Source organism: Cheilinus undulatus, linkage group 8, assembly GCF_018320785.1.
Source record: "Cheilinus undulatus linkage group 8, ASM1832078v1, whole genome shotgun sequence".
NCBI classification, from domain to species: Eukaryota; Metazoa; Chordata; class Actinopteri; order Labriformes; family Labridae; genus Cheilinus; species Cheilinus undulatus.
The window spans coordinates 9,355,954-9,375,124 of record NC_054872.1 but is presented as its reverse complement, the minus strand read 5'-3'; the positions used below and the strand labels follow the sequence as shown (position 1 = coordinate 9,375,124).

Genomic DNA, 19,171 nt, shown 5'->3' with positions numbered 1-19,171 from the left:
ATTTTCACCTTTACAACCATAGTTTTAAAGTTAAGTTTTAAATTTAAAGTGAAATTTTGACTTTATTTTGAATTTGATCGCACATTTTTACCTTTAAGAGTAACAATTTAAAATTTTTACTCATGTTTTGATCTTTAAAACTCATTATTTTGAAATTTATCTCATATTTTGACCTCTGAAACTTGTGATTCAGACCTTTATTTCATATTTGGACCTTCAAGTTCCAAGTTTTTTAAATTTTGTCTCATATTTTGACCTTTTAGACTCACAATTTTAAAATTTAAACTTGTATTTTGACCTTTAAAACTCATGGTTTAGATCTTCATCTAATATTTTGACCTCATCAGCTCCTTAGTTTGTCTTTTTAATCTCATATTTTAACCATTAAGATTCACAATTTTAAATTTTAACTCATATTTCAACCTTTAAAATTCATTCTATAAATTTTATCTCATATTTTGACCTTAAGAAGTCATGATTTCTAATTCTATGTCATATATTTGCCTAATGAAAACATTTTGTCTTATTGTTTTGTGTTCCAACCTCTTGAACTAATAAGTTTGACTTTTTAGCTCAGATTTTGAGCCTTTAAACTTACCATTTTGACTTAAAAAAAAAATCTCAAGATCATTTATCATCAGTTGCTGTTTTTTCCCCCCATAATTCATTACTGTTGAAGGTTGGCAGTTTATGCTTAAACGTTGACCATGTTAAGCTCTCAGGTCGGACCTAAATTCAGAATCTGGTCCCTGTTGATTGAGTCTGACACCCCTGTTCTATAACATCAATGCTAGTCCAAAATAACCTTTCAAAGCTGATGGATTGGCCAGAGTCCATGTCTGACAGGCAGGCACATCTTGCAAAGCTTCAATGTGAAACCCTTGAACCCAGTCACAACGACCGCTGAATTGTTTTGTTTTTAACCATAATAAAATTTACCCAAACACATCCTGCCCAAAGGATTATGTTTGGCAGCACCACTGCTCCCATTTATTTATTTATTTTATTCCACGACTGTCTGAAGTAAATCCTGACATTCAGTTGTGAAGCACTTATGTGCTTGCTTTTAATGCCATTGTCACCAGGTTCTTTGGTTGTGTAAATGTCTGTTATGTCACCATCTCTTACAAAATGAGAAAAAAACCTAGAGCACATTTAATAAAGCCATTACATTTGTAGTCTGTTTTAAAATAGGTTGATGTAAAAGGATATTGATGGCAGCCATCTGACAGATGGTCTACTGTATACCTCTGGGAACAGACGTGTATTTCTTTGTAATGCAGGTGAAACCAGGGGTAACGATGTAACATGCACTGTCATTTCTCTATCTGGAACATCCTAGAGTCTCACAGTTCACCTTTTATATCACACTTTAGCAGCTTTACTCCTACTAGGATCCATCCATCCATTTTCTATACTGCTTATTCCATCATGGGGGGCTGGAACCTATCCCAGCTGTCATTGGGCGAGAGGCGGGGTACACCCTGGACTGGTCGCCAGTCAATCGCAGGGCTCCTACTAGGATATGAGCCACAAAAAGAAATAGACTTAATGTGACTTTACTAATGATGGAGTGGAAGAAAGTCTGACAAAAGAAATAACGAGATGCAGTTTTGTAAAAATAGTGAAAAGTCAAGCGCTATTACTGTAGGTCTGTCCTCAAGAGAAGAAAACTTTTACCCTGTTTCTAAGTGGAAGTCTGTTTGCTCATTTCTGCTGTGTGAATCAGAGTGTCGAACACATTTGTGGCTCAAGATGAAATGTTTCTCTAAAATGGACTGATAACTGTTTATAGAGACAAATAAATCAATAGATTACCTCTGACTGGAGCTGGTGCAATGTTAGTGCAGTTGGGGTTCTGCCTGTTTGTTGATTTATGATTAAGGTGCACATAACCAAACAGTGTTTTTGTTTTCCACAAGAGAGAGTGGGATGAGGCGGTGTTCTGTTTTCTCTGGTATCTGCTAAGTTGCAGGGAGCTGTTACTATGACACCGCAGAAAAACAGATGACCAGAGATGATGAAATTTCAAAACAAGCACAGATTTAAAGAAAAGAAACAAAACAAGTTGATCAGAAGACAAACTGTCTAAATGTTTTGGGATGAAGCTGTTCTCTTTGGGTTTTTTAAATAGTGTGCAGTGATCCAAGGATTGTTGGGTATAAGCGGTTTTTCCTTCAACAAGAAAAATAGAGAAGATTTATTTTTCTCTATGTGTGGGTGGTTAAATATATAGGTCTTAGTATAAAATGTGCAGAGCTTTGGTGCAGTAATTGTGCAAATCAGAGGACATAAATAAAAGGTGGAGAGTGAGGTAATCAGCTCATCTGGCCTTTCTTCTCTGCACAAGGCTGTACATCCTCTCCTTCAGACAGACATTATCACTGTGTAAAACATGATCTAGACTTTCATCCAAACCAGAAGACAGAGTTATTTTTGCCAACTTTATTGAGGCACTGACAGGCATCCTGCAGCATCTTGCATGTCTGGATGAAAAATCAACTCTTTTGGCATTTAATACAGGAGATTGTCGTTAAAATGCCAATGCACCACAGCTACTCAGAAGCATGAATCTGTTGTGTAAAGGCAAGTGCACCAGTGATCTAGACAAAGATTAATCACAAAGATTTGGTTTTTTTTGTGTGGTTTGGTATTTTGAGGTGGAGTACTTCTCAATGCTAAGATAGTTACGCACCGGAAATACCAGTCAGCTCTGCCAGTCAAAGTGCCAGCATCAAAGTTAGGCTATGCCTTACAGCAGATGGGCTGTTTGTGCCCTGTTGATTGAATCCTCCACCACCAATTCATTCTGACACTCTGGCGCATTGTGACAACCAACCCCATCATGGGCATGGTTGTCACACACTATGGGGTTGTTTGTCACAGTGTTGTAAATTACACAGTTTGTTCCATTTAGAGCTAACTGTGATAGTACAGCCTGTTTAAACATGAGACAAAAAGAGAAAAACAAAGAATTATACAAAATAAAAGGTAACAGAAATGTATAGCCTTAAATCTACTTATTTAACATTATAACATAAAAAAACAGAAAATGCAAATTAAATACATGCATTTTAGAGCAATGTATCTTATTTATGACTACAAAGTGTGGTGTGCCACCAACCATAGTTTTTAGAAAACAGCCGATGCAGTGGTTACCCATACAAAATCACAACTCTTTTTATCAGTGAAGGGCTACAGGCTAGCTTAGGAAAATACAGAACAAAACGGAGCTGGAGCAGGGTGCTCACATACACACTTGTAGCCGGAGTTCTTCTACAGGCCTGTAAGATGTATCAACGTCTGTAATGTCTTCGACCCTCTCTGCTTTCACATCCAGAGGTTTTTTACAAACAGCACAGACAGTGAAAGAAGGAAGAGGCTGTCCGGCCTCCTTGCTATACCGCTCTATCTACAGGAGCTACCTTGTCTTCTTTGTGTGTTTAGTTGTGCCGACTTACAAACTCTTCTTTCTTGGTTGTTTGAAAGCAGTTAGCATAGTTACAAGCATTACTGCCACCTAGATTGGCAAGTAATACTACTTCTTTGCAAACAACAGTAAACCATTAAAGTGAGAGAGAGAAAGACAGACAGCAGTGTCTGTTTACCTGTGCTCACTAGCATGCATCAGTGGCTGTGCAGCATTGCCCCTCTTGAATGCACAGTAACAAAAAACATAAAGATTCTTCAGGTGAATGACCCTGCAGCCACTGTGTCGAATCATGGGTCAGGTCAGGGTAATTGTGAGTACCAGGTCAGGTAACGGTTCTGAGCTTTGGTGGACCTATGCAGGTTTGCAGCTGTGAATAGCCTCACCTTTGTGACTTCAACAACCCAACTTCAAAAAGTCCATCCAGCTCTTTCAATGCAAAAGAAAAGCGAGTACAACTCCAGGCTGTCTGACAGAGGTTAGTTGTGAAGCAGAACTCGTTCCATCTGATGTACCAGAAAACTTTCTGTCCTTGGTGAGTTACATGTTGACACCTGAAGCTGCCTGAGAATCCTTTCAACTTTCCTCTGTGTCCTCAGCTGTGTAATTTTGTTTGATATCTGTATTTGGAAACAGTAAGCCTCCACTGAACATTAAAGTTGCATCTACTGTCAGGAACCAATTTTCTGCTACTGCTGTGTGGCAGTTCAAATCTGTCAATGCTCAGTGTTACAATCATCTTGAATGAAGCTTCAATGCAGAATGTCACTCCCTTTCATTCCCTGTCTTCTATATTAATGATAGCTGCTCTTTTCTGTCTGTGCCCCCGGTGATCTCTACATGCCGCCTCCGTGCCAACAGCCTGTATTAAACTCCTGTATGTTAAGATGAATGTACAAACAGCTTCACTGTGCTCTCTGTAAGAGTGTTAGTGCTGCCTACCTCTGAACTGAGAAGCTTGACTGAAAGTTCATTACAAATGCAACCATCTGCTGAGATTGTTTCCTTTATTAAAATGTTAGGCATCACTTCTGACTAGGGCTGTCAGCGTTAACGCATCAATCTGGTTGAGATTAAGGTGCACATTTAATGCACTTATTTTTTTAAACTGCATAAATGGCTTCCTGTTTGCTATTGTCAATTTTTGTAGCTAGTTTTGATAGTTTAGTCTTTAGATTGAAATGCTTTAAAATTTTAGTTACATTTTAGTCATTTCCACCATGCTGTTTTTTAAACCATTGTGTCTCCCCTGGACTTTTTGTCCTAAAAAGCTTGTAAAACATCAACCCTGTGATGCACAGCCAAGCTATCAATATCCTTTTTTCAGGACAACCTGGTCTTTAAGAAAATGTGTGCTGCATTGAATTTTTAAAAAGCTATGGGACTATAAAGACAAAAGAGAAAAAAAAACGGTAATTAAAACTCAAAGATTTTCATGTATCAAACACAGTAAGCATGAATGACTTAGTTTTTTTGCACAAACTTGTTTTCCAGTCATTTTGGGACTAACAAATTAAAAAAAATAATCATTCTATGACAAAAAGTCTTCAAAATATTCATATTTACAAAAACGTCCTTGCACTTTTGGGAATTTGAGTCATTATTTAAAGCAGTTCCTGCCTGCAGTGACTCTGCGGGACACATCACAGCCTCTCTGTGTCTTTTTCTCTCTATTATGAGTCATTCTATGTCTGTTTAGCAAAACATGACATGGCAACAGAAAAGCCTGCCATTGGTTGTCACAGCTCAGCCACAATGCATTCTTAGATACAAGCAGACCATACGACAGTGAGCTAACCTGCTAGCTACAGGAACAATCGAAATTTGGATTAAAAATGAATAAAATGACATTCAATATCAGAGTTACTGGTGTGGATTTAATCTTTCAAGACCCTGAATAGTCAGTCAACTTCCAGTCTTGCTAGAAAATGTTCTGTAAGAGCTACAAAGACCTTGATAGCATCATTAGAATGGCACAACTGGAGGCTTTCAGGAGAAAAACAAGTAAGAGGCTATGACTTATGCTTTAAAAGTGATTTAACTGTGAATAACACGTCTCTTCTTATCCTATACTACAATGCCGGCTAAAGGGGTCAAAAACATCTTTATGTGAAAACGAGGGTGACAACCTGTCAAAGGGGTCGATCTTGCCTCTTAGCTCAGTACCAGACTCCTCCTCAAGACGTATCTAACCTCTGATTTCCATATACATGCCGGGCACCGAAGCGCCGTGGGTTTGATCTGACCGAAAGGCGATCGACCTCACCCACTGAAAGTGAGTCTAAAGTGCAGTGCCACGGCACGCAGTCCTGATCAGCAGGAAGAGATCACAGGAGAACTGCAAGTTCACGCAGGAATAGTATGTCAGCAGCGGACTATTTTACCTTTTGGGGTTAATTTACCATCGTTATATAAGTCCATGATATTATTGCTTCCGCCATGGAGTGAGTACATTAGGAAGTTAAAAGTTAATGTTTGCTCAAACGATCTGTGGTTTTATGCAAAATTCTTTGGCTAAATATCCCCAAAGGGTAACTTTTGTTAACTTTTTTGTGTTGTTGTAGCTCTGTGACCCACTGACCTCCCAGTGACCCTTTGCTTTCACTGCAGGATGAGACATAATGTTAATATGGTGATGATTTATGATCGGGAGTCTGTGCATTGTGTTTTATTTTGAAAGAACCCGATGTTCTAGACTTGTGACTTCCATAGTCAGTGCTCTCTGAATGACAGTGAATTTACGAGGTTTGGCAGCGGCTGGCGCTGAAAATAGACCTGCAGCGTATCTGAAACGCAGAGTGGCGTTCCAGGCACACACCGCTGCCGGTCTGGAGTGCCAGCTATGGAAATGCTGATAGACCTGAGAGGGAGCGAAGTTCTCCTTAGTACGATTTGCTGGGGTTCCGCGGTGCGCACGCTGTATATGGAAATTGGGGGTAAGCACTGGGAGGTCCATAAGACTGCTATTTGTGATATTGATCGCGCTTATGCCAGGTGAATTGGTTAAACTGCTGAAAAATGTCACTTTTTTGTAAAGTGTAGGGATTATACTCAATGTATATAGAAACTTTCTGGTGATAATTGCAGCGTTAAACCGGTATCGGTTTAGAGCTTTAAGGTCGTAACTTTCCTCCATGCCATTCATTCCTAATGGCTGTCCCTCACTTCCTGCCCCCATCTGGCATTCACATGTCGTCAGGATTATGTGACTGCAAACAACTATTGTAAGTCTTAACAAAAGAAAACAACTAAATGTGGATTCCTTAAAAGGATAAATGCTGTCACAGAGAGATCATTTGAACTCACTGAGTCATTTTATACGTGCGTCCCTTCATATTTCTTGAAACAATGTCAAACGAAGTATTTGACAGAATAAACACTGAAGCTGTCTTCTACCTCCAAGTCACGTTTCAGACAACACTGGTGTAGCAGTGCTGCACTGATTTAGATAATCAATTAAAAAGTCAAGATCTCTTTGCATTTATTTGACTCACAAATCAGGTGAGAATTACTTCTCATAATTTAATTTTTTGGGCTTAGAATTTTGTGTTCTGAATGCGAACGATTAGGGTTTTAAACATACAGTCAAAATGTGATCAATCACATTTAACTGATGATTTACTGAACAGCTGACAGCCCTACTTGTGGAGATACTTAACATTTGTTTTTCAATGTTACATGTTTATATTTATTGCGAAAAAATGAATAAGCCATTTGTATTAGATTGAGTGTACAGAGTGGTCTACTAGACTTTGATGTCTTCAAAAGATAAGTGGTTAAAGACAAAATAAAGATGTTTATTTCAGTATTGTGTATAATCATCTTGTATCTTTTATGGGTGTTAATTGTTGATTCTTTAGATGAAAAAGAGCAAAAGAACATGATGCTTCTGCATGTAGGAAGTGTTTATATTTGTCATTTTCCTACAGGTATAACAGTGAAGTACACTCATGGGTCCATTTAGCTCGCTGTAATTTAGCCTCTAACGTGAGACATTTGTACAATCATACATGACTCATTGTTATTGTTGATTGTAAAGTGGTTGGCTCATGTTCCCACAGAAATAGAAGCAAAAACACTGAATGTGGTGAGACGCTGGACAGAGGTGAACACCACCTGCTTGTTTCCTGTTCTGATCATGGACAGATAATTCTAACAGCTGTGGGGACAAAGTTCATGTTTGTTCAAGCAGAGTGATGGCATGCAGAAATATGTAAATGTGAGCTTTAGTTGCTGTGACTGCTGTCAGCGTGTTGTTATAAATGCTTTTTATTTCTATGTGCCTGAATAAAAACAAACATTAAAATGTTGTTTATTTTGTTGTTTTTATTTATGACCAGATATGCAGATATACTGATATTCCCTCTTTTTTCATGTTTGTCATTCTAAATGTTTCATGTCTTTAAACACATATTAATATTAGACAATGATAACCAAAGTAATACAACATTCAGTTTTTAAATGATAATTTCATTCATTAAAAGAAAAAGGTCATCCAAAATGACCTAGCCCTATGTGAAAATATCATTGTCCCCTTGTCTGGAATCAGAAATCAACTGTGATTTGCCACAATTTTTGTGAAGCTGAGTTCCTTTTCAATGGCCACATCCAGACCTGATTGCTGTCAGACCATGGTGCCATCTGAAGAAATCCAGAAACAGATGAGAAAGTCAGTGACATCTATCAATCCGGAAATGGTTACAAAGCCATTTCTAAGGATTTGGAACTCCAGCAAACCATGGTGAGAGCCATTATCCACAAATGAAGAAGACGTGGAACAGCGGACAAAATGCATCTTCATGCAAGTTTTTTTGGGAAAATATTCTTTGGACATACAAGACAAAAGCTGAACTTTTTGGAAGGTAAAAACTAACAAAGCATTTCATCAGAAGAACATCATGCCACCAGTCAAACACGGTGGTGGTAGTGTGATGGTCTGCTTTGCTGCTTCAGGACCCAGACCACTTGCTTTTATGGAGCCACAAATTCTTCTGTTTACCAGAAAATCCTGAAGGAGAATGTCTGGCCATCAGTTCATGACCTCAATCTCAAGCGCACCTGGCAGGACAATGATCCAAAACACACCTCTGAATCAGCCGTGGCATTATGGGTGGGCCTTAAGGGCTTGGGTCCACACACTTAGTCATTTAGCCCACCCCAAAAAGTTTTGGAGATAATGCATACTTTCCTTGCTTTACTTTTTTGTATAAAGCTATTTCAATGCTATAAACCTAAAATCAGTTTCCCCTTTAAAACATGCAAACTCATAATTATACAGCTATCAGGTGGGGAGTCATAACCGATCATTTCTGGAGAGTTTACGCTGTTTTGCTTGTAAAACTAGTGCAGATACGCTCATGCGTGCACACGTTTCTCAGCTGATCATGAGATGATCCATGATGGACAGAGGGAGACACAGGTGAAAGACAGAAACTCAAGTCTTAACAGGTGAAAAGTCAGAGGACTTCTCAAGGTTTTATCACCACCTCTGTCTTCATCAGTGACTGACCCAGCACAACTGGATAAGTTACTTAATAACACAACAAAAGCTGTCAAAACAAAGGAAAGATACAAGTTAGTGCTGAATGTTCCTGTCTGATCTGATGGTTGTTAAATTGTCTTTAATGCAAAAATTAAACTGTTTCTGATCAAACTGACACTGCAGTTCGCTGCTATTTTTCCATTTACTGTCCCTCTCACTCTCTCTTACTCTGATCAGTAACCTATTAATAATTCATCCTAATCATCCTTAAAAGAGAATTTTCCTACATAGAAGTCAAAGAACAGTCTTTTTAGGACAAACTTACGGGTCTTAAGCACAGCAGAAAATGAAGAGAATAGTTTTTTTTGCATTGGGCAGTAAAATCTGCCTGCTTTGCTATCACCAATGTAAACAAAAGGCTGTCTCTATCATAGGCTAAATGGTTTAAACATCTCCAGCATTTTCTTTAAAAAAGTAGACAATCAAACATATTTATGCATGGAAGGGGACCAGTTGAAGTTTTTGATATTTTAATAGGCCCATCAAAAATTATTTAGGCCCATCCAAAGTTTTAATCCTGGTGCTGCGCTGCTCTTAATGGCTTTAACAGAAAAACAAAAGAGATTTTAGAGAAGCCTAGTCAAAGACCAGACTTGAATCTGATTGAGATCCTGTTGCATGACTTTTATCTGGCCAGTCATGCTTGAAAACCTTCCAGTGTGGCTAAAGTAAAACAATTCTGCAAAGAAGAGTGGGCCTAAATGTTAAAGACTCATCTCCAGTTTTCAAAAATGCTTTGTTGCCGTTGTTACCACCGAGGATGGAACAACAAGATAAAAGGTTTAGGGGGCAACTACTTTTTCACACAAGACCAGGTAGGTTTCTAATGGTTTTCTCCCTTAAGAAATGGAATCATCATTTTAAAAACTTAATTTAGAATTTATTCAGGTCATCTATGTCTGATTTTAAAATTTGCTCGATAATCAGAAATGTTTAAGAGTGAAAAAATGCTAAAAAAAGATAGAAATACTTTTTCACTGCACTGTATGATGGCCATGCGCATGATGGGAATCACTATGCTACGATCCAAACATAAAAGTGTGTTATGGTTGAATTGGTCTTGGGCAATATGTCTCATTTGATTGAGGTGCAGATAGGCAATTTCCAGCAGGATTTCAAGAGATTGACACTCAGCGTGAAATGAGATTGCATCTTAGTCCTGAGAGAAAAGAAGGTGGGGGGTGGGGGGTCGAGTTAGATAACTGTCCAGGCACAGAGAAGACAGACAGATGGTAGCTCTTTAATAAAAAACGTAACCAAGGACATTCAGTTTTAGCAGAGGTCCATTCGGAAACACACATGATCAGTCACACACTTTAGGAAAAAAAACTAAATGTTCTGCTGGCAGGAGGTTTGATGTGATGGAATAAACAACAGCAAATTACAATACAGGGCAACAAATCACAAAAACACTTTGACACATGACTAAAACTAGACTAAAATGTAATGTAGTTTTCATCAGACATTCAAAACTGTGATATTTCTCCACTGTGGGTAAATCTGTCAAAATGCAATGCATCTGTAGCTATCCTGCTACAGGGACCCCAGGTTTGACAGAGAACACACTGCCATGATTTGGTACCAGATTTAGGCCAGAAAATAAATGCTTCGACTAAAAGTAAAGACTAAATGCAGTTCTCCCTCATCATAAGTAAGATGGGTGTTTAGCTGAGCCTTGCCCACCTGTACTTGTTATATGGTGTTATTATTATATATAGAGGAGAAACCATACATACATATGGCTTATTAATGGCCAGCCTTGATTTGATGTGTTCTTAGTGAAAACAAAGATGACTCTAGACCCCCTGGTAGGAACTTTGGTGTTTAGAACATGAAACCAGTGCCTAAGTTAAAATTTCTGCTGTTCATTGATAGTCCACTTGCAACTGGATAGTCCCATTAGGTCCCATGTTTAAATATCCATTTTTACAGTAGAGACAAACATACTTACAGCCCATTTCAAATGCAAACTTTCTATCAATGGTTCATTTCTTCATTGTTACACACTGTACTGTAGGAGACTTTTAAAATGGACTCTTTATGAATCATTCATGAATTTGGCATAATTAGGAATGTGACAGGTGGAGGCATTTTCCAGGAACTTCAGGGGTCACTTCAGTCCCTCTTTGCTGGTTTTTTGATTGTTTGCAAGTTTATTTGGGATAGTTTTCCATTTTTAAAAGCCAAAACAGTGACTGGCATAAAGAGGGATATCACTCCATTTTTACACTGATAAGTTTTCAGTCTGTGAGTAAGGAGGATCTGCAGCCAGAAAACAGGTGTTTGTACTTCTCCTTTAAGAGCACTGCCTCCATTATGAGCAGAGCAGCATCTTCCTAAAGGTGTGTCTGAGCTCAGTCATGCGAAAGGCGTAGATGGCCGGGTCAATGAGGGCGTGGCTCATCATCAGCAATAAATGCAGCTCGAACAGCGAGCGGTAGCACTCACAATACGGATTCATGGGGCACACCATGAGGATGGTCAGGTGGACGAAAAATGGGGCCCAACATACCACTAAGGTCCCGAACAGGATGGTGAGAGTCAGGACCCCTCTCATGCTGCCCCTCCACCACTGACGTCGACTCCTCCTCCCCTTGCTGCTGGACGGCAGAGCAGCAATCTCCCTGGCGTGGCTGCGAGCGAGAATGAACATGTAGACATAGAGGAAGCAGATAATCGCCAAGGAGATGAAGAAAAAGACGATGAAGCAAATCATGATGAACTTTGATTCGAAGAATTTAACCATGAGCACAGCGCACACCCCACATGTAGTCCAGATAAGTCCTAAGATGGCCCTCACACGCTGCATAGTCATGATGTTGTGGTACTGAAGAGCGTGGAAGATGGTGATGTAACTGGAAGAGAAAACAAATGTTTCTTTATCTGCTTGATCAGCTGGTCAACTCTGAAGCACTTTAAATCAGAGATAAAAAGGCAATTCCTTAATATTTGCACAAAGCAATTAAATTCTTATTCCTCAACTAGATCTCTTTGTTCAAACATGCAAGCGTGAAGATTTATGAACATTTCACAGCAGGTTCATGCACCACGTTTCTTGGAGAGTGTTATTGAGTTTCTCTCAGCAAGAAGCAGGAAGGCAGAGCCTTTTAAGAAGCTTTTTTGGCTTATGATTTAAAATTCTGCATTTAGATAAAACTGTGATTAACTGCTTAGGAAGAACACCTTATAGAGTGCAGCTGAATTGTTAAGGTCCTAAATTCTAGAAATCAAGAAAGCAGAGGAGGTGGATTGGGGTGAGCAGGGATAAGAGAACGGCTGCATCAATCAGCATCATTAAGAGAAAAAGGAGGCAGCTATGGGCGTGGTTAGGATGACCATGACAGTGATGACAGTGGCGTCCAGTGAAGAGATTAGTGTTGATGCATATAGCAACAGTTTAATCAGATCTGAACAAGATTTATTCAATTTTTCAATGGAAGCAGACACATCAGGGTTAGTGCCGTATGGAGGAGACGCCTCCGATGAAGAGGAGGAGAGGGCACACAGCAGTAAGACTGATAACTCATAACCCCTCCTCGGACCCATCCCCCCCAATACCCACAAACCCAAAAATCTTTACAAGTTCTCAAACCCATCCATCCATCAATCCATTTTCTATACCCCTTATCCTGTTAGGGGTTGCAGGGGGGCCGGAGCCTGAGAGGCGGGGTACACCCTAGACTGGTCACCAGTCAATCACAGGGCTGACATATGGAGACAGACAACCAGGCACACTCACACTTACACTTACGGACAATTTAGAGTCACCAATTAACCTAATGAGCATGTTTTTGGTGGTGGGAGGAAGCCGGGACCTGGAGAGAACCCATGCATGCATGGAGGGAACATGCCAACTCTGCACAGAAAGACCCTGACTGCTGTGAGGCAACAGCGCTAACCCCTGCGCCGTCGTGCAGCCTGTTCTCAAATCCATTAAAAGGAAAACTCCACCTGTGAATAATCATCAGACTATACTCGTGTTTTTTCAACTAATATTAGCTAAAAACCATTACTGCAGACCTTTCACTGCCGACAGGAACAAAAATCATCCATCTTTGTGGGTTTTTTGGTAAAATTTCTTGCATGGAGAATCTTATTAGGTTCTTTAAAACACAATTGACAAAGCTTGAAGATTTCTCTAATAAAAGAAGAGCAAAGAATGCGACTGGAGGCTTTTCTTGGTGTGAAAAATGTTTTTGCTCTTCTCCCGACCGGCTCTGGGGAGATCTGGATTCACTAACTGGCTCGACTGATAATGAAGAATGTCAAACTTGCGTGTAGTTTACTCCTCTGTGGCGGCACACGTCTACTACATTCTACGTCTTGTTGCTCTAATTGGCTTATAATGAACCACAGAGGGTGTTCATCCAATCACCCTCTGAGGTTTATTTTTTACTACTGTGTGAACAGAACTACTGCAGCAGCCCGATGTGGGATCTGAAAGCATTAGAATTTCATAAAGCAGATAAAGTTTGCTGTACATAAAAAGACACTCACTGTTTGATTACAGAAATATATGAAAAATAATATTTGAAATGAGTGGCTTTATCTGTGTTTGGATTTTAAAAAGTCTGTGGTTCACCAGTGGTGTTGAAGTGTGAACATACAGAAAACTCTTTAATAAGCACCAGTTAAGTTTATATCTCAAAGAAAAGTTCAAACTTCCAACTCCAAGTGAACCCCAGAGTCCTTGTTAGGGGACGGTGTGCTCTGAATTTAAATGTGAGCAGAGGATAATTGGTTATGGGACCCACAATCCACAGAGAGACAGTTCAAAACAACCGGCTCATCTGTAAACAGATCAAAGAAATTACATTGTTTTACAACCAACACTTTACTGGCCACAGTTCTGCTTCCTTTACAGTCAGCGGAGCTTTTCCCCCTTGATTTTAAAAGGAACAAAACAGCTAAGAGCATCATGATGCCTTTGAAATGTGGATCCAGGAGAATTAGTATGCCAGGGTGGAATACATTTAAACAAGATTTACTATGAAAAACACACGTTTTCAGGATTTGAACACACTTTAGAACAGTGGTTCCCAAATGGTGGACCGAGCCACACTGGTGGATCTCAGGGCAAGTCTAGGTGTACTGTGGAAATTTATACAGAAAAACATTATTACTATAACTATGAATAAAGTAGAGATGCTGCAACATGTTTAAGAAGTAATTTTATATGGATATGAAGATGATGGGCCCTGGGATTTTGGCTTGATCTTAGGTTTGCTTTGGGTCTGCTTTAGAGTGTCACCAATTCATAAAATGTAACATGAGTCAACCCGGGACTGTGTTAGTGGTCTGCTTATGTCTGAAAACTCATAAACCCATATTTTATTCACAATAGAACTAAACAACACATCAGATGTTGAAACTGGGACAATCTACCATTTCATTTTCGAATTTGACATCAGCAACATGTCTAAAAAAGTAGAGACAGGGCGACAGAAGGTTGGAAGAGCAAGAGGTACAATTGAAAAACAGCTGGAGGAACATTTTGCAGCTAATTAGGTTAACTGGCAACAGGTCAGTAACATGACTGGGTATAAAAGAAGCATTTTAGAGAGGCGGACTCTCTCAGTAGTAAAGATGAGGAGAAGTTCACCTATATGCAAATAATTTCATATCATCAAAAGATAAAGAGAATCTGGAGGAATCTCAGTGTGCAAGGTCGAAGGTCAATATTGTGTTCCTGATCTTCAGGCCCTTAGGCGGCACTGCATCCAGACTATGCATAGCACGTAGGGCCTCATCAGCATGGGGGGCCTCACTTTGAGTGTTTGTTTTTTCTCTCTTTCTCTGCACATCAGTCCGGTGTTTTGCATTAGAAATATGATCCAGGTAATGTATTATACAAAGTTGACCAGACATAACCTTTACCTGGCCTTGACACATTAGTAAATCAACCCAAAAGATATCTATTTTTGGAGATTGGTGCCATCCATGATCAATTAATGTGCGCAGTGTTTGCTTGCTCCCACTCTCCCTCTCTCCTGATCTTCGCAGCACAGAAACTCTAATCGTGTCTGTCACCCGTTATTCTACAACCTCTCTTGTCAGACGTTAAGTTCCCGCGCTGGTTTTAATAAGGAATTAATTGATGTCGTCTAACTTCCTCACGCAGATCAGCTGTTTTAAAATTGGATGGCGGGTGAAAATAGATAAGGACAATTTACTTTTCAAGGTGATTTAATAAAGGAAAGGCAACTGCTGATAAAACTGAAGCAGAAAAACAGTGAGGGGGAGAAAAGAGCAAAACAGATGAGCTGCTGTGTGTGAGGGAGGAGGAGGGGTGCAGGGGTGTTTTCCACAAGATCAGATGGTTTATGTTAGTCTTATTGTCAGAAGAAGACCCCAATAATACAGATAGCTAAAAAAATAAATAAATAAAAGTGTGATTAATGTTATAATGATGAAAATAATTAAGCCACAGGGATTATTTAAGAAAAAGGCAGATGATTACTTAATTACAACTAAGAATGTTGTCTTTTATATGCATCTAACTCAGGCTAAATTGCAAAGGCTTTGATTAATTATTGTTGTTATAATATTTCTTTAAGTTATTTCAAGATAATTTTGCATGAGTATTGTTAAGTGAGAATGTCTGGGTGACGGGGGAGTCTGCTTAGGGCCTCACTTTGGCCGGGGGCAGTCCTGACTGCATCAAACACAGACATAATTCTGTACAGAAAATCACTGCATGGGCTCAGGAACACCTCCAGAAATCCTCGTCCGTCAGCACACTTTGGCCACAAATGTAAGTCAAAGCTGAATCATGCACGAAGAAATGGGGAACACGGCCATGTTGAAGTAAAAGCTCATTTAAAATGGACTGATGCAAATGGAAAACTGCTCTGTGGTCAGATGAATCAAAAAATTGAAATTCTTTTCCATCCAGCTTGTTATCAGCAAAAGTTCAAACGCATGTATCTCTGATGGTACTGGGTGGCATTTGTGCTTGTGGCGTGGGCAGCTTACACATCTGGAAAGGCTGCTGAAAAGTAGATAGAGATGGTAGTGCAACATATACTTCCATCCAGACATCTCTTTCAGGGTAGGACTTGACTAATTCAGCAAGAAAAAGGGCATCATGAAACAAAAACTCGCACAGAAGACACAGGACCATTGAGCAGGTAGAACCCTATATCAGACAAGAATGGGACAACAGTCCTCCCCCAAATTTATCATGCTACATAATGATAAACAAAGCCCTGTCCCTACTTTTCTGAGATGTGATGCTGCTAACAAATTCAAAATGAGCTAATATTTTTCATGAAATAGTAAAATGTCTCAGTTTCAACATCGGATATGTTGTTAATGATTTATTGTGAATAAAATATGAGCTTATGAGATTTGACATTTTGTTTTTATTTACATGTAGAAACACTATAAACTCCATTCATACTCACCGGTCCACAGCAATGGCCGTGAAGCTGAATATGGATCCCACAAAGCACATGCACAGCAGGGAGTCCATCACATCGTCAAGCTTGGTCTCAGAGGATCCGGTCTTCTTCAGGTGTCCGTTCTCTGCCAGCACAATCATCAGGTTCTCCCAGGTTTTGCTGAGGCTGGCGATGGTGTTAAAGGCCGCCAGGCTGCAGATAAAGCAGTACATCGGCGAGTGGAGGTTCCTGTTTCTTATGATGGCGACTACGATCAGCAGGTTTTCAACCAGGCTCACCACACCGATGGTGAAGAAGATGGGGAAGGGGACTTTCACTTCTGGGCAGTCAGACTGGTTCACTGCAGTGGTATTCATATTTAGCCACGATGGCGTCATGTCTAAACTAAAGACTGATTTACATTAAAAATGCAAGATTACTAGAGCTACTCTAGAAAAAATAATACATTTCCAGTCTCCTTTTTTAAATCACTTGAACTTGTCTTTGTGCTAATTTAATTATTAGTGTTGCCTTAAGGCTCATTTATGCTCTATGTTCATTCAAATCAAGATGAAAGCTTCCATTGTTAGTCTGCATTCATTTCCTCTGTATTACTGCGTGCTATTGAGAGTTACCGACAAGGACTAAATGTTGCAGTACCACTGGAAAGCATGGGCACAGTGATGAATCATGGTAAAGGACGCTGTGAGCATACCAGGCGTGACACTTGTATCATTTAAAACAACTATTTGATAACTAAAGTGAGCATAAATGAGCCTTTAATCTCCTTTACTCAGTGAAGATCAGTGGATTTTGCGGTAACAGCTGTGTCCCGTTTGTTCAAAAGTAATCCTGCATGATTAACGCTATCAGACAGGAAATAAGTCCAGAAGGAAAAAAAAGCGGATAAGACTGAGTGATTTAAAATTTCTTTGATCTTAATGAAAATCTTATTTGTTCAGTTTAAAACTTCTGAGAGGGATTAGGATTACTTTGATCAAAATGTCAAGATTGTTTTGATCTTGACATTTTGATCAAAACAATCTTGACATTTTGATCAAAGTGTCAAGATTGTTTTGATCTCAGTGGAGAGGATGATTAAGACTGGATTAGGGGGAATATATGGAAAACTAAGAAATTAAATCAAATCAAATATTTTTACAAAATGGTCAATAATTCATAGACTGTGGCTGTGACAAAAGGGCATACTTAAACACTATTCATACCAAATGTGGCATCAGATTGAATAAATAGTGGGATAATACTTCATATATGAAATAATATGTGTGTGAGAAATTCACAGATTTTTAGATATGAAGCATCTGCACGCTGCGTCTACTAAACTGCATCAAAATGGCTTCAGCTCTCTTATTATCAGATAGAGTAGCTGGCACACCGTTACACATGAAAATAAAGGTAACTGTCCTGTAAAATGTTTTTAAATAACATTCAAATAGATATCTAGCTGCATTTGTAATGAAAGTGAGTTTAATATCATTGGAGTCTGTTTATACATGACAGTCAGGCTAGCTTCTTCTAGCCAAGGAAGCTAAGATTGATTTATTTATTCTTTTTCAGATATCAGTGCTATTGGTCCCCTTATTAGTGATTTTATTTTATTTATTTATTTATTACTATTTTTAGTATTATTTTACAAATTTTCAACCAATAAAAAAGCGTCAAAAAGTTGTTGATTATGACATTTAAGTGTTAAATTGTTTTAAAAATGTCAGTGTTTTTTACCCTTTTCCTGAGAAGTGGTGATTTTGGAGATAGGAGGTTGTGTTTAATTGACAGCAATATGTTAAACATATATTTTCTTCTTTTTCACTTTTTAAACTTTGTATTCAAACATAAATGCCAGAAGCTGATTATGTATAACGCGTTCAAAGTTAGCTCATGAACAATTAGAAAGACGAATGAAAATGTTAAAATTAATACATAAAATGGTTAGAGAGATACATCATAAAAAAAACATTAATAATTTTCTAGAATGTTTATCTGCCAATTAAGATTTCAATAATAAACACTGAGAATCTATTTTAAAGCAGCTGTGAGGGTTTTTTTCAGTTTGTGTGGATTTGGCGCCCCCTGTGGACAAAGTATTTTGTGTAAAGTCCCTTTTTATAATATAGATTTGGCAATCCTAAACAGTTGGCGCCAGGGTCTGGTTGGTCTGATCCAGTCTTGAATAATTGTGATTAAAATCTGCTGGGCTGTGAAATCAGTGGTAGAAAAAACCAAACTGAATATTCTCATCCAGATTAAACCTTCTGAAGAAGCGGGATCAGGAGTTCACTGTGACTAAAGAGGTGGTGAAGAATGGCATCAGGATGCTGCCTACAGCCAGTTCGTCACTGATAAAAGCGTGTCCTTTTTGAACGTGCCCTTTCTGAGCCTGTCCTTTTGTTAACCTGTCCTTCCTGCAGCTGAGGATGAGTCGGCCGGTGGTTGTGACGGGTCATTCACGTGCTACATCTGCCTCTTCTTCTCTTCAAACAAGAGACAGGAAATTGATTCTTTTTTCTTTTTGGGTTTATATTGTCAGACAGGAGTGTTTTTCTGTGGCTTACAGTCAGCCACTTTATGCCAGAGTGGATCTCATGAGATTGAAGTGCCGTCGTGCAGATTGCTGACCCTCTGAACTGCAGGAATCCAATCCCATCTGCAGCTCTAGATCTCGATAGGAGAGTTGGTCGTAGGTTGTATCACCTGATGGAGCAGAAGTAAAACCAGTGAATATGAATGAATATGTCCTTGTTTCTGTAAAATAACTTCTTCATAAATTCCTTTACACTGTGTAAGTGATTTTGTTAT

The 19,171-nt window shown here is 39.0% G+C and overlaps 1 protein-coding gene across 1 annotated transcript; it reads right to left on the bottom strand.

Annotated features, from left to right (window-relative positions):
• Positions 1-11,286: 11,286 nt before the first annotated feature.
• On the bottom strand, positions 11,287-16,766 carry mc2r (melanocortin 2 receptor). The gene is made up of 2 exons (XM_041794337.1): positions 16,379-16,766; positions 11,287-11,827 (listed from the first exon to the last, which is right to left on the bottom strand). The coding sequence occupies exons 1-2, from the start codon at positions 16,750-16,752 to the stop codon at positions 11,287-11,289; spliced, it is 915 nt and encodes a 304-aa protein (XP_041650271.1). The 5' UTR covers positions 16,753-16,766.
• Positions 16,767-19,171: the final 2,405 nt, after the last annotated feature.

Excerpts from the sequence above, each read along its gene's own strand:
- mc2r (XM_041794337.1), bottom strand. The coding sequence starts at position 16,752 with ATGACGCCATCGTGGCTAAATATGAATACCACTGCAGTGAACCAGTCT. Across the intron at positions 11,828-16,378 it reads ACGGCCATTGCTGTGGACCG|TTACATCACCATCTTCCACG; the intron begins GTGAGTATGAAT and ends TTTCTCTTCCAG.